Source organism: Chelon labrosus (genome assembly GCF_963514085.1).
Source record: "Chelon labrosus genome assembly, chromosome: 19".
In the NCBI taxonomy this organism is placed as follows: domain Eukaryota; kingdom Metazoa; phylum Chordata; class Actinopteri; order Mugiliformes; family Mugilidae; genus Chelon; species Chelon labrosus.
The window spans coordinates 19,853,499-19,870,189 of NC_140352.1; the positions used below are offsets into that span (position 1 = coordinate 19,853,499).

The 16,691-nt window shown below is 41.7% G+C and overlaps 1 protein-coding gene across 1 annotated transcript; it reads right to left on the minus strand.

The window, feature by feature from the left end:
- Positions 1-155: 155 nt before the first annotated feature.
- Positions 156-16,106, minus strand: LOC311504951 (uncharacterized protein). Its single transcript, XM_084568311.1, has 9 exons — positions 15,964-16,106; positions 13,022-13,587; positions 11,816-12,089; positions 11,521-11,716; positions 8,962-9,146; positions 8,597-8,692; positions 6,575-6,721; positions 4,650-4,743; positions 156-2,952 (listed from the first exon to the last, which is right to left on the minus strand). Exons 3-9 carry the CDS (start codon positions 11,943-11,945, stop codon positions 2,889-2,891), a joined length of 912 nt encoding a protein of 303 aa, XP_084424437.1. The 5' UTR covers positions 11,946-12,089; positions 13,022-13,587; positions 15,964-16,106; the 3' UTR covers positions 156-2,888.
- Positions 16,107-16,691: the final 585 nt, after the last annotated feature.

A 16,691-nucleotide genomic window follows, 5' to 3' on the forward strand; every position in this document is an offset into this window, starting at 1 on the left:
ATGTGGAGGAGCTGTGATTGAAATAATTATGTACCCAAGACCTAAATGAAAAATGGAAAAAAAATGGAGGATAGCAAACAGAGAAGAGACAGAGAAGGAGACAACAGCCTGGAAACAACTGTTGACACTTAAATGCAACCTGTGGAAGCATTTTATTTGAGACCTGCAACAACACGTGCATGGCATCGGAAGGAAATGAACTGAAAATACACAATTGTGGATCCGGACGACAGAAAGCTTTCTGATAATCGTTTCCCGCGACACGATGAGTGCACTGTACGTCCCCTGTGGTAGAAAGTGAATATTTACCGAGTGTGGCGTTTTAGTGCCCTCTAAGAATCCGCCAGTTCCTGTTTTCTCTCTCATGTAAGGTGTGGATCTGTGAACTGGGTCGTGGTTAGAAAAAAACAAAAAGCCAAAAGAGGTGTGTTACGGTAACAGGCAATTGGCCACGCTTTCAGCACTGTGAAACTTTCTTCAAGATGGAGACCTCACACATTTTATTCAGAACACAAAGGTGTTAATCTTTAATCTTGTGTTGCAATTTTCTTCCTGTTTTCCCTTTGACCTCCTACACGCACTAATTTACACAAAACCTAAAAATATAGAAGCATATAATATAATACATTTCGAACACATTTCTGTAACAAAAACTTTCAAGGGGAAACCACAACTGCGAGTGCCAACAAAAGTATTGATATACCTTGGTTTTACATTGATTTTTTCTTTTTTTTTTCTTCTAAAAAGAGCTTTATGAAAGCAGCAACACTGCTGATTTCACAGGATTAAATTAGTTTGTCATTGTGAGATTAGAACGGAAGAGAAAGTGGAAAAATCTCGGTAAGGTAAGGTAATTAACAGACAAACGAACATCATCATCAGCAGAGCATATCAGAGTTCTTTCATGGCACTTTGTCTTGGCAATTTTAGGATTATTCTGAGTGAGCTATTAAAGAATCTATTAAAAAGTGAAATCAGAATCTGCATTTCTACAATAACTTATCGTTTTAGATTGCCGTTAAATGTCCCCACACTGCCCACCCCCCACCCACTCCTGAGAGTACTAACATTGTACTGTATCTACAGTATTGACACTTATGGCTACAGCAGAGATCGCTGTACTGGTCCTCTAATAGGTGAGGAATCAGCTAATCAAATCAACGCACAGGTCAAAGGCACAGGAGAGGTCTCTGAGCCAAGTGAAACATAGATCGTAGAAACACAGACGGCTCTAAACGCCGTACTCTCTCATCTCTAAAAACAATCACTCTCCACTGAAGACATTACTTCATCAGAATCACACACCCTTCTCTTCTAATCCTCAGTCAAGGAAATGTAAACAGTTTGCTTTAAGCAGGCGTACAAAAGTGGTTACAGACACTCATTACAAGTTAGAGACATTCACATTTAAAGGCCTTGGAGTGACTAGAGTCTAAACTGGACTATTAGATATTACAGCAAGGAGCGGGAAAACAAAGCAGGAAGTCGACCCATTTTGAAGACTAAATGCAAGCTTAAAGGGGAATTACTATTTTTTACAACCTGGATTTCTGGCATAAAATACGATCATTTACTCACCCATATAACTTTGGTGTCATTCGGACGATATTTAGATCCACGTATATCCATATAGTGGTAGTGACTGGGGCACCAAAACGCAGCGTCTAAATAACGCATTACCTGCCGCAAAACTCGTTAATTTCACCAATATTTTCTTATGATATTGCTATTTTGCTATTCCCTGTTGAGTCCGGAGTTACCTGTTATCATCATCCGGGGTCTGTAGATTGACCTGCTAACCTCTGACCTGGATGATGTCATCTCTGAGCGCCGCGCACACCCTGCGCGGCTTGTTTACCTGTAAGTTGCTACTGCTATTTTTTTGCAACATGGCTGATTTTTTTTCCGATTCTGAGGTTGTGGACGACGACTTTGTTTATGATGGACGTCCTTACCGTTTTGAGCCAGAGTATACGGATGAGGAGCTCGTTGAAAGGAGGATGCAGAGACAGAGAGAGGAACAGCTGGCCAAAGAACAACAAACCATTGCACGTCCGCAAATAGATAACAGGTAACTCCAGACTCAACAGGGAATAGTACTAACGTATCATAACAAAATATTGGTGAAACGAGTTTCGCGGCAGATAATGCGTTATTCAGAGGCTGCGTTTTGGTGCCCCAGTCACTCCCACTATATGGATATACGCGGATCTAAATATCGTCCGAATGACTCCAAATGACACTGAAGTTATATGGGTGAGTATGTTATGCCAGAAATAAGGTGCAGGTTGTAAAAAACATTAGTTCCGCTTTGACAAAAATGGAATTATCATGGTTATAAAGCCTGATATTAAAACACTGTAGTACCGAACGAGCTTGCTGCATAAATCAAAAGCATGGTTGTTTAAATTTGTACATGTAAAAGCTTTATCCACAGTAACATTTAACAAGTCAACAAAAATGACCATTTAGGACTCAAGTATTTAAAAAAAAAAGACAACAATCCCTTCCTTATATCTCCCTTAAAAGTTTCTTATAAGTAGTAACCAGCACTGTTCACAGGCAAAGGTTGTCCATCCAAAAAAAACACGTTTTTTTTGTTTTGTTTTTTTCCCCTTCTAAAATTCAGCTTATGGGTCGCCTAATTGGATGTCAGCGGTGCCGCGAGATATCGTGTCACACTCCGGATGCATCTGCACCGCTAATAATTACAAGTCATTTTCATCAGTGATCTTCCAATGATATAGAGAAGGACACTTGTGGTGGCCTCACTTTCAGAACAGCCACGCAATTAGTTAGGTACACGTCAAATGAGCCTCTGATTACCGCCGCCTCTCGCTCCCCCTGCTGAAGTCCTCCCACGCACGCCTCCAGACGCAAAGCCTGGATTATAGATCTGACAGTCCCTCTGCGTGTTCACTCAGCTCCATGGTGTAGTAGTCCAGAGGACGCCTGAGCACACAGACAATGATAACAAACACGCACACACATTAAAGACATTGCTATTCATGCATTGCAGTTACAATGCAGCTTATAGTCGCCTGCCTTTTCCACAAGTCGTTCAGTCATCGGGTTTCACAATTTACCTTTTGATTGCCCCCACTCTATACTCCAGCTGCATTATCTACTTGTACCACTTCAAGCTGTAATTTGTTGAATTTCACACAGTGACTTTGAACAACTTCCTGAGCGCAGTCATTTACACACACAGGTGAAGAGAGCAATAGGAACTAGCACAGTTTTTCCACAGCCAAGAAAAAGCAGCAGAAAGATGATTTGTTTGGTGGAGAAGTCTGTATATCTACACAATGTAGGGATACTTGTCACTATAAGACTTGGTTAATTTAATGAAAAAGACAAGAAAATAATTCTTGCAGTTGAACTCTGAGCTACGAACAGACAAAAACCTTTGGAAAAATAAAGTTCTTTGGCGAAATGCAACATCAAAGAGCAACAAAAACTGAAAAACAAGCTGGTAACTACGGGAGCTGAGATTACCAGCTTCTCCAGCAAGATCTGCAGTAAAATCAAAAATCTGATGGATTTAAGAAAACCAGAAAGAAAGTGTTTAAGGAGGCACGTGGTTGCTTTTCTTGAAAGGACACTGTTTAAATAATGCTGAATTTTTGTATTTTATTCTGGATCTTTATATATCATGTCATAGATGTTGCTCTGAAATGAATAGAGTAGTCTGCTACCTCGACCAGGTGGGACATTTCAGGTAAAACACAGGCTTTCCTTCATTTTCGCCTCATCTCGATGGCCAGTCTTGACGTGGAGCCCTTGTTTGAAGACCTTTAAAGGGTCAACCTGGTGGCTGGACTTTTGCAGACATTTACGACTACTGCATGATCAGTGATGAACACATACAGTATAATGAACTATGGACATTGCTCATCCTATTGTGTATGCTAACAGCTCATTTGCAGCTATTCTAATTTGTAGTTTTTTCATTAACCAGCCAACATGAGCGGGAGATTATTTGCGCAAATTCCGGTCCTGCTCACCCTACATGGACTGCCATGTGTTTCTACAAGCATTTATATATGGATGTATGGATGGAGGTTTTCTAAAATGCTGGACTGGATAGAAAAACGTATTCGATACTTGATTAATTTGGGATCTAGTGAATTTGGAGGCCAGGTCAACATCTTGTGCTGTCCTTCATGTTTTGTGAGTTGTTCCTAAAGCGTTTTTGTGTGTGTGTCTGTGTCAGGCTGCATCCTGCTGGGGATGGCTGCTGCCATCAAGGAGTGTCATTGCTATGGGGTGGTGGCCTGGTCTGGTCTAGGTGGGTGCTATATGTCTAAGTAACATCCACATCAATGCCGAGCTAATCGATGACATGAAGATGTTAGACCGCCAGGACCCGACAACCAGAAAAAGAGAAAGACACCTATTTATATAACTACATTCTTTCTGCCAGAAAATTCATTACTGGAGATCAAAAAGGAACAACTACATGACCTTTGGTCATTTCAAATCAAAAGATGGGCAAAGAAAGAATTAAGGCAAAGAATACGGAAATGAAATGTTCCTGTCATTGTATAAAAAGGTAATTAGAAATATCTTTGCACAGCGTTAACATCCGACACAAAAGACAGGACTAATGGGAATAATGAAAAAAAAATAATAATAAAAGTTCTCACCTCCTCCTGTAGAAATACGTGAAAAGAGCAGCTCCTAGTCCCAGCAGCAGGAGCACTGCTATTATCAGGCCTATCTGTAACCCCAGGGCAGACGCTAGAGGGGAGGCAAATAGAAGGTGAGTTACACATTTTAGCACATTTTGTAAAAAATGTGCTAAAATTTTTAACACCTTTGTAAAAAATTTTTAAGTTGCATCAGGATTTGTTTACTTTAAAACAAATGGTCTGCACTTGTATAGAGCTTTTTAAAAATGAACTCTTCCACAAAATGTTTGCGTGATGGGAACCACAACACGAAGCAGAGGGAGTTTAAGCAGCAGAGTATCACTCCATGTGGTAGACACCCTTTTAGACCAAATTAAGCAGCTAATATTATATATTTCTTTAAAGAAAACATGTTTTATCATCTTTGGATACGTGGTGTATTTCTATGCTTTCAACATGATCTCCAGCTAACATCTCTCTTACCAATTAGGACCCTGCAATCATTATTTTCCCTATTCATAGCCATTCATGCCCTTGTTGCCAGTTCATGGCTGCACTGCACGTTTACAATGGTTTCATATTTTAATGTCAAAAACAGGTCAACTGTTGAGTGCATATGGTTTGTGGGGATTAGGATAAGAATACGGCGCCATTTAAAGGGGAACTACTGTTTTTTTACAACCTGGACCTTATTTCTGGCATAAAATACCATCGTTTACTCACCCATATAACTTTGGTGTTATTCGGTGTTGTTCGTCAGATGTATAGATCAGCGTATATCCATATAGTGGAAGTGACTGGGGCACCGAAACGCAGTCTGGAGTTACCTGTTATCTATTCGCGGACGTGCAGTGGTTTGTTGTTCTTTGGCCAGCTGTTCCTCTCTCTGCCTCCGCATCCTCCTGTCAACGAGCTCCTCATCCATATACTCTGGCTCAAAACGGTAAGGATGTCCATCATAAACAAAGTCATAGTCTTTGTTTCATCCAGGTCAGAAGTTAGTAAGTCAACCTACAGACCCTGGATGATGATAACAGCTAACTCCGGACTCAACGGGGAATAGCACTAGCGTATCATAACAAAATATTGGTGAAATGAACGAGTTACGCGGCGGATAATACGTTATTTAGAGGCTGCGTTGCGGTGCCCCAGTCACTCCCACTATATGGATATACGCAGATGTAAATATCTGATGAACGACTCCAAATGACACCAAAGTTATATGGGTGAGTAAACGATTGTATTTTATGCCAGAAATAAGGTCCTGGTTGTAAAAAAACGGTAGTTCCCCTTTAAATCTCTCTCTAATAAATGTCGTTCAAATATGTATTCGTGTATGTTTTATATGAACTAGTAAGTAAGGACAGAGAAACAAGCCTTGAAAATGAAAACGAATGTTATGCTACTTCCATCCGTACTAGAGAAACAAGTAAAGAGTAAAGTACTTCAACTGAAACCTATTTTCGATTGCCTCAAAGCTCATTTACAGCTGGTATTTAAAGGAACTCTGCAACCTGTGGGTATATTTTCATATTATAAATAAATATATACATCTTGAATTTATATCCTTTCTCCTTCTCTACATTCTGTCCAAATTCATCCATACAGAGGTGATCTATACAGAATAAGACGCAAAGTGAAGATGTCTCCAGCTGAGAATATACAGTACCACTGCAGATCCTGAGATCTTAGTGATCATGAACGTTAAACTCTACAACAAATCAACAGATCATACCACAACCCCTTGTTCCACCAGGACAACATGTCTAGACACAGACTACGTTAAATACAGAATTTTATTTAATTAGTTTGGAGTTATTCAGTGTGTTTCAAAACCCCAGGGTCCACTCTGAGAGTGCTGACTGAGGTGCCTCTCGTAGCTGTGTATAGACTGTTAATTCTGTGATTTATCCGATTAAGAGGAAGAAGGAGGCTCTAACCTGTGCTTGTGTAGCGACAGACATTTCCCTGAGCAGACGAAGGATTCATGTGAGATGTCTGGATGATGAGAGCCTTCTGATGGTCTGACAGCGCCTGGATGTTTCCCCACACTCGCAGCCATCCAGACACGCAAGAAAAATTGGTCCCTTGAACAAAAGCAGACATACGATTGCCTTAATTGCCATATATGAAATTGCTCAGGGTCAGATTTAGTATTGTACATATACTGTAAATAGCACATTCTGGAGATGAGAACAACTTAATGGCACAATTGAGTCATTTAGTGAATAGGAGGAAAACAGGATGTCCTAATGAGAGGGAAAATTCACACACCTGAGGCTCTGTATCTCTATCTAAATGATTTCCTAGTGGAGAAGATTAGCTTCCACAGTAGTGTTTGCAAGGGTTGCCATGGCTGTGCTTCTGGTTACCTTTGGAGAGTTGCTTCCCAACTGCGTATATATACACCTTATGCTGCTTAGTTCAAATGTACCTTTTCAGCTACTCTGAAAAAATTATACTCAAAAATGTCCAATTAATTTTTTTGTGCCCATGGCTTCTTTTTATTTTGTTTCTGTCCGTTTATATTTCTGGGTGGTCAGATGGAATTTCTTTGGATACCAAGGGCATTCTTACTAAGATAAGAAGATGCTCCCGGGCCGCTGCGCTGTGGCAGCCCACAGCTCAAAGTGTATACATCACTAATGCTGAAAATAATTTCCCCATGTGGGCTGAATACAGTATAAATTATTATTATTATAAATTTCACATGTGGCCAGGGTGTTGTTGAGGACCTAAAATGTGTGGATGAGAAGTCAAATACTGGGAAATTATACCATATGGTTCAACAACAGTGAGGCTGACCACATGGGATAGACAGCTAAATGCACGGGGCCCTGAGGGGCTGACCAACTTTATTCTACAGCAATGCCTTAAAATGTGCCAACACACAACCCCCTCCCCCTTAAACTACCAATGGACAATTTGCAATGCTGATTAGGCTACTGCAGTAACATGACCAGTGCTAGCCAGACGCTGTGTGAAATTTGCTGCAAGTAAAATATTTCTATGGTGAGGATGTCCACTGAGTAAAGTAGAGCTTTGAATCGTCAGCGGAGCGGCTATGTCATGACAGGGGTATTGTTCAGGACCCGAGGATGTACAACGTTGACAGTGAAGACGTCTGGATGAGTGGTTCCCTAGAAAGCTGTGAGCAGAGGTCGTCCTGTTCCGAACAGGCACAGATTTTGAACAGATGCTGCACAGCCACAACATATATTATATGTTTAACAGTAATCATGATAATTGGACTATATAAATTGCAGACAAAACAAATACTATTCATCCCATGATTGTGATTAAACCCTTAGATGATATTGAGTGTGTTCATCTTACAAAGTGCTTCTAAAGGTTTACTTGCAAGAAACACTACATCCTCCACATTGTTTTTGTATATTTTTGCTTTCATTCTCTTTTCATTTCAACTACTGCAAGTAGTCCCTCAGCTGCGCAGCATTGTCAGCATCATAAGGGTTTTGCTGGGTTTGATTTTCGTGTAAGCCATCATTACTAAAGCCCCAGAAGCATTACATCTAAATGATAGTCCGTCTTTAACCTCAGTCTAGCCGAGGTTCTTCCTTTTTCTGAGGCATTCTTGGGCAATTCCTGGGTATTTGCACAAGACACAAGACACAACTGTTACCTTTGCTACAAACAATTGACAATGTGTCTCAAGTTTATGATCAAGTGAGAATCATCATTCAGAATCACTGGGTGACAGATATGGATGGTTAAGCAGGTTTGGGACATTTGGAGAAAATATAAAATGTAGAAATTTAAGAGGATGGTGCAGCCGGAGGCAGCAAATGTTGATTGTATCGACTGTACAGAAGTCAGGTCCCCAACATCAAGTGGTTCTGGTGGTCTTTCTTTTTTCCCCTCTGTTTTAAAACTCAGGAATAAGGTGAATTCTTACATTTAAAATAAGCAAATGTGATAAATACTGCGTCAAAGTGCCTCACCTTGGAGGTACAGGGCAGAAATGCCACAGTGACACCTCTGCTCCAAGTAGTCGGCCACCTCAGCGACCCTCTTCCCGTGGATTTGACCAGTGCAGCCTAGGAAAATACATTGAAGGTATAGTTACTGTGTACAGATCATTACAGTGACAAAAAGCTCCCGAGTTCTGAGTTTGCATTGCTGTATTTTACAGAGTACTACTTGTTTAAAGTCACTCGGCTCAGAAATGTTCTGATTCTATGCTTAGTGGCTTATTTATTGGTCAAAATACATCATCTGTTCTTAAAGCTACCTCAAATGATTTTCCTAAATGCGTGTACAACTAATGCATTTAAGATCTGCGTCAGAAATTGTTCCGACACCTCACCTCCCGACTGATCCTGCCAGTCACTGGACAGAGGCCCGAGGCAAAGATCGATTTGACTTGAGAAGGCGGAGCTCGGACAGAGGTTGGTGCTACGAGGCGTAGGAGAGGAGCTTGTCCAGGAGGAGGGGCTCCTCACCTCACAGCATGAACACCGGCTAAGTGAGACGGGACCATCTTCCACTGACCTGCACATACAACACATGGAACAACACATGGATACACATACAGGGGAAACTGGATCATGAAGTAAAAAAAAAAGGCTGTCTAAGAGTAAATGAATAGCAAGTAGCTTAAAAGCAATACTAGGTGTCTGATCACATTAGTCACTTAATTGGAGGACTGTATAGGAAAGTTAGTCTGGTCCATAAGCTTCTGCTACTTCTTGATCTTTTCATGCTCCTTCTTCCTGATGTTACTGTCAGCTAGGATTGCCTCATCTATCAACCACTTTTGGGGGTGTGTCCCATTGGGACCTGGGGACTTTTAACCCATACCTGGCACAAATGTTCCTATGAACAACCCCTACTCCTCTATGGATCTGCTGCTTAGGGCCTGTACTTGTGCTGCCAATCTTCAGGCCCACTGAGCTGTCCATGAATGCACCAAAGAAGCATTGAGTACGCACTGACACTCTATCGCCCAGGCCACATTTGGGGGTGCCATGGGCAGCATTTGGACAGATTTAGATTTTTTTGGTTTTTTTGTAGCAGTGAAGGCAAATGTATCACACTGAAGGACCACCTACTCAGCTTTCCTCTGCATCTACATACATAGAGTTTTGCAGGTGGAAATATCAACATGAATATACAACATCCTGCAGCAGTTAAACCAAAGTCTGTATCAGATCAGATTAATAAGACATGCGTTGCTTCCAGCTGTTTGCTCTGAATTTTTTACACAACTGCAGCTGCATACAGCAGCTGGATCCGCATGACACCTCCAAAGCAAGTAGGAGACAGTTAATTAGACAATGCATAACTGTCCCCAGCATGAAGACAGGATCTGTCAGGATCTAACAACAAATGACCATGACTCCTCTCTTCAGTTCTTTCATTTTCACCCACAAAATTCTTTTTTTTTACGGCTGCTGTTAGTAAAAGTTTGCCCCAGTGACATTTAAGGTCATCCCGAGCCAAATGGTCTGCAGCTTGTTCTCAGTGCGTAGGTTTACTTGTAGATATCCCGCATGTCTATTTTTGGTCGACCACCCACACCTGAACAAATTTATATAAAGCTGCCTCGTGCTCCTTAGAGTTGCACCGATGGAAAATGAGCTAGGAGCATGGTTAGTGGCAGGTAGCTGCCCCACGAACCGCCAGCTGATTGAGCCTGATTGAACTGTTACCACCAACATCTGTTCACCTAAAAAAGAAACAGATTTTCTACTTTTCCCCTGACATGCTCCATGCTGCTTTAATTAAAGGTTACTCACTACGCTCTTTTCCATCCCTATACATGTATTCTGGGACTACCATAGAAAAGCTTTGCATGATTCAGAGTTAAAATAACATTGGTATTTATTGAGTCAACTTGTGGAATTTCTTGCCTTCTTAATATGTCTGACACCTCAGCTCTCTATCATTACTTTAAGACCCCAGGAAAGGAATACCAAGAAGTTATCAGCCTCAGAAACAAACTCAGATAAGCCCACATAAATGCTTCACATAGTTAAACATCTACTGTTTAGAGGAGCCTCAGAATCAGATCTTCATGGTCAAATTACTGCAAAGACGCCATTACTAAGGGAGAATACCAAGGAGAGGAAGAAGAGAACTGCTCGGGACAAGAAACACAAGGAATGCACAGTAGACCAGAAGAAATCTATGCTTCGGTCTGATGAGATTTTTGGTTACACCTGCCATGTCTGTCACACAAAGAAAAGGTGAGAGGATGGTTTCCACATGTGGGGCTCCGACTGTGAAGCACAGAGGGGGAGGTGTGATGGTGTGGTGCTGCACATTTAACCAGCAGGCCTACCACAGCATTCTGCAGCCACCATGCCATCCCGTCTAGTTTGCGCTTAGCGGGACCATCAAACACACCTCCAGGTTATCTAAGGGCTATGTGGCCAAGAAGAAGAGTGATGGAGTGCTGTGTCAGATGACCTGGCCTCCAGAACCCCAGGAACTAAACTAAATTTGAACACTACAATATTATATACAGTATATGTGACAGATAAGAAGCCTAACAGGTGATTCATAAAATACGGCACTTGCTCTGTGAACAGGAGACAATTTCTAAAGATTTCAGTGGTTTTACTTATAATGTTAATGGACACAGCTACACCTGTGTAGCTGTGGGAAAACAAACTAACGAATAATAGCCCTTTTTCATATAATATATTTTCAAATGATAAAATGCTTGTGTTTTTCTACTAATTGAGTAAAAAAGGATCAGAAATGTAGGTTAAACATGCTGTTCTCTGCTCTTCTGTACTGTCACTTCACTGTGAATGACAGTCATTTCAGGTAGTTTCCTATAACACTTTAACTGGGTTTAATACTTTATCACTAATGTCAAAGTAGCCAGTGATTCATGTTTTCAGTTCATTCCGTTTACCTGAGAGCTGGCATCACTTGTCTCCCTCTAGTGGTGGACAGAGAGGACAGCAGCTGCTGGCTTTCACTAAACGCGAGCACATCTCTGAGGCTGGAGTTGGTCAGAGCAGTGCCAGCTCTGCAGACGCTGAAGAGGTCGTAGCACAGGACCACCGCTCCTCTTACCGGCACCGTGGAGCCCTCCGGGAAGGTCTGGTCTATGCAGACGAGATAGGAGGCAGAGTTAGGAGAGTGGGTGCAAAGCGAGACGAAAGCCGGGCTTGTCGTCCATCTGCAAGATCCTCCACTGCACTCACCTGCTCCGGTGATATTCCCAATGATGTAAAATCCATCCTGGTCAACAGATCCGGTCAAAGGGAGCGCGATGACGGTCCCAGTGCGCTCCTGGTCGAACACGGAGAGCACCAGGCCCTGCAGGTCCGTCATGGGCGGCCCTTGCAGCTCCACGAAGGCTCTCTGCTGGCTGTGATTGGTCCAGTGCCCGCTAGCCACCTCACTGATGACCACACCCTCGGGAGCTGGAGGAGGGCGGGGACAGCTGTTTTCTCTCAGAGGGGTGGGAGGAGCCACCTACAGTTATTGATGCATATATTATGATCAGAATTCTAACAACTTTAAAAATGCCACTGATCAGTGAAATACTGTGCATCAGGGATGGCATGAATTCAAATGATAATACAATAAGAAACTATTTTTTTTAGCAACAAAAACGGGTTGCTTGTTACGCAGGAAGCTTGCTACATGTCTCAAGTCAGAATCTGAAGCAGCTGGTTAGCTTAGCATAAAGAGTTTGACTGTCGCAGGCAAAGCTCACTAATTCACACTTAATACACAAAAAACAAATTGTAAAACAGATATTTTAGTAATGACAAGAAGTTCTTTCTGCTTTCCTGGTCTAACTTGGACAAACAACACAGTTTTGTGGGGGATTGTGTATACTAACATTCCTTGGTTGTTCTTGGCATTGTGCTAAATCCCTTCTAAACTAAGCTAACTGTCTGAAGTTTAGCATTTACTGCGCAGATGTGACAGTAGTAGCGAGCGATCTTCTCCTGCAACTGTCAAGAACAAAGCAAAGATGGTAAACTACTTCTTTAAGTCCTACTTCTTTAATGTCAGTTTCATTTTGCACAAGTATGCTGATAAATGATTTACTATTCCAGAAAAAGAACGACACATAGTTTGTCAGATGCACAATGCCAGATGTACCAGGATGTCCTACTTCATACTTTGCTATATATATAAGCCAGCATGTTGGAGACACATGCCATGACTGAGCTGAGTGCAGAAGAGACAACAATAATGATGAACGGCACGGCAGCGCAATTTATCATTAAGTAAGAAAGCAGCACCATCCATTTCATTGACAATATTCAAATTTGGTGCTATGGACTGCAATAAATGTGAGCAAAAGGGTCAAAGATCTCTGCATGCAACAGGGGAAGAGACATCTGTTATCTATTAACAGCATGTGCTCTGAAATCTTTCTCCATTGTACTCACTGAAAAAGCAGACAGGTCGTAGGGGTAAAGGCCTCTACAGCGGCTCAGGGACTCATCAGTAGGCAACACCTCAGGATCCTCCAGCAGTGGCAGCTGTCCCGGGGTAAGAGCTTTACTCAGCTCCTGTGCCTCCCTGTCTGATCCCCTCTGTCGGTACACCACTGCATCCAGCAGGCCTTTAGTGGGTATGCCCCTCTGAGTAGCTGACGGCGGGCCAAAAGGGCTGCGGTAGAGCGCCACAGCGTCCGGCCCGTTCTGGATGGTGTTGGGAGGCAGGCGAAGCGACGGAGCTGGCACCAGCCTGTCACTGCCCAGCAGAAAATATCCCTTGGAAGTGGTGAAATGTCCACTCAGGCTGATCTCCCTGTAGGGTTTGTTGTTGTGCGCGCTGAACAGCAGTATCCAGATGCCCTGCAAGGAGACTCTGCGTCCCGATGGGTGCCACAGCTCGATGTACTCTCCGTCCTCCGCTGCGCCGGGTGTATCGGTGTTCAGCTCATTGATCAGGAAGTCACTATTCCCCCAAGGTGGGAGGTGAGGCGTCGAATCTGTGCCTCCTGGGATCCCTGAAGCATAAAGGAGGGCATTTATCGGTTGGTTTAAAAGAAACGGTTTGACATTTTCCTACAAGACAGTATAACTGAAGAGAAATTAAGTTACCATTTTCCAAATGGATATATCTATATTGTTCATCTGTGTAATGATGACATACTTTTTAAAATTATGTCGTCATACTCTTCAACTTTCCTTTCCCCAGCTGATATAATTCAGATTTTCTACAAGTCTGTGACACTGCATCTGCTGATTGATCTGACCAACAGACTGATATGGCATGACCACACCTTCCTTCCGTTCTAAATCTGCTCTATTGAACAATTCGAAACATTTATTGTGTCAGTACTGTTAAGTGTTTGTAGAAAACAGAGGCTATAACATGATCACGTAATTATCAAGGGGGAAATGTTACGTAACAATGCATAAATACTTCACATAAAGCATGCCCATATGGTATAGTAAGGACAGCCAGCGGCCCCGATCACACAAATCTTGTTCTGCTTTCTGCGCTTCAGTTGGGAGACATTCTACTGCAGCCTGAGGACCAACATGGTGAGGCTGAAGAAGAGCTACTTTCTACCGGCCATCTGGGCGTTCAATGAGAACATTGCTTGGGGCTGTGGCGTCCATACTCCACTAGGACTACAAACTCAGTCATAGCCCATAAAACCAAATTATATATTTTCTCTCTCTCTCTCCCTCTCTCTATCGCAACTAAACAATCCAATCTTTACCTTACTTTAAACCTCAACCCTAAAACTGAAGTCTTAACCCTCAACAACCCTTCTGAAGAACACCAAAATCAGAACATATTTCAAGGAGCCCGGACCAATAACATAATAGCATAGTCACCTATAAATAAGGACAACTCCAAATTTTTCTCTTAGTTTTAGTGCAAAGAAGTTCAAGTACATTAATAAAATGTTTACTAATGTATATTTAATGAACTATCCTTTTACAAAACATATTATCAACTACCTGAAATTCCTTAAAAATTCTAGCAATTCTAGCACAATGCTATCTGCTGTTTAGGAACAGTAGTTACTTCTATTGAGAATTTGCAGTTAATATCTCCCATGTAATTTCTGCACTTAGCCTGCTGCGGGCCAGATTAGACCCTCCGGCGAGCCAGTTTTGGCACGGGCTGTGTGTTTAACACCCCTGCGTTACAGCTTTTTAATGAAACATTTATCTTATCATGCCATCACGAGAAGAAAGTCTGCATGGTAAACTTCAGACTTCCCTTAATATCAGTGTTCATGAATGTGTTCAACAACAGACTTTCACCTTTCATTTCTCTAAGTAGCGGTTTCCTCTTAAAACAGCACCCCCCCCACAAACTCTCAGTTCTTTATTTTGCGACATTCGTTACCATTTTTTCCCTTGGCAGTGAATGAAGAAATGTGGAACTTCCCCAAGGACAGTGGCATAGAGTGTCTCTTTTTTCATATTTTTATGAAATAGGTGTGGCATTTATTTTAACAATTAACATTGCTCCCTCCCTGCAGATGACTCACGTTCCTCAGTGTGTGCTCATGTCTGAACTTGTGGATTTGTGGAAAATCATCAGTCATTACCCAAGTACTTTTCCACTTCAAAGTACGTATCTGACCTAATGAAGTACAGTCCTAATGCCCGAAAGTCTTCTTGTCCTGACTGATTTATTTAGGACGCATCAGGAGGTAACTGGTGTGGACAGCCAGATAAGCCAGAATACATTTTTGTACTGTAATGCATTTTCATATAGCAATGACCACACTGCGTCCACCTGTCCTGTATTTCAGAGTTAAAACTGTTTTGTTTTGCTGTAGTTCGAACTACCAAACACGCAAGTCATGCAAGCTAATAAAGCTAAAGTACATGGTATCGATAGACACCCACAGTGGTCATGGTCACGATCTTATTCCTACAGATTAAGGTAAGGAAAAAAATCTCTTCCTGTTGCAACAGGACATACTTTTGAGGAATTAGTTCCTTTTGGATCTGCACTTTTTGGTAACCACATAAGCATACTGTAATGCATACAGTCACTATAAACAAATCAACTTGAGCAACCAAGATGTCATATTAAAACAGAAAAAATCTTATTGCAACCCAGTTTATGTTTGGATAAAATAGGTAAATGAACATCTATGACAAATAGTCCAAGAATTAAATGTTAACTAGGTGATTTTATGTTGTTTATGTAACTGGACATTCGCGCAAACTTACAGCAAAGTTTTAATATTTCTAAGTAAAGTAAGAATAGGTCAGAATGTCACAACATGAAGTGCTAGTGATCAAACATTTGCTTTACGAATACACTTGCCCGGAACATCTGATTGAGGCACAACATTTGAATCAGATGAGACTTATTACTCTTCAGTTAGCATGTGTCAAACACTTACAGATACTGTGAGGGCAGATCTTTGGCCAGGGGCACTGGTTGGGCAGCCCGGGAGTTTGCGGAGCCTCCCAGAAGATGCCAGGATCTCTGGCCCAGGTGGCCACACCACAGCGACTCAGATAGAAGCCTCCCTCCCTCAAACTGTCAAAGTAAGGAAATCATTAAGAAACAATAGTTTTGCGCTGAACCTTAATTTGAAGCAATAACGTCACCAAAGAGTCAAAGAGGCCAATTCTGATGCTAGATTTTTATTCATGCTTTAAGAGTAGCTAAAGACCATCAGTTGGTGCATCCAACTCATTGATATTTGGGTTTTGGTAATATAGAAGCATTAGCATAAAGTCTGGAATTCACTTCAACATAATGGTTAGATTGTAAATTATTATAGTTGTTCTATTCGTCTTTGTCAAAATTTATATTAATCCAACTACTGACGTTCCTTCTCTTCTACTTGGCTAATGCATGCCAACAAGCTAAACTAAAATGATGCAGATAAGACCAGCACATCTGGAACTTTAAAACATGCCTTTGGTCCTGTTTGGGACAAAACAAACGGGTTTAAAAAAACAAAGCCGACAAATGACCACCAGAATAAAATTAGTTAATAAATTACCAGGACATTAACTGTATTTATGTCCACTCCGCCTACCACAGAATGTGCAAGGAGAACTTATCTTCAGCCATGTCTCTTTAGTCTCCCAGCATCAAGGTGGGGAAATAACCCCACTC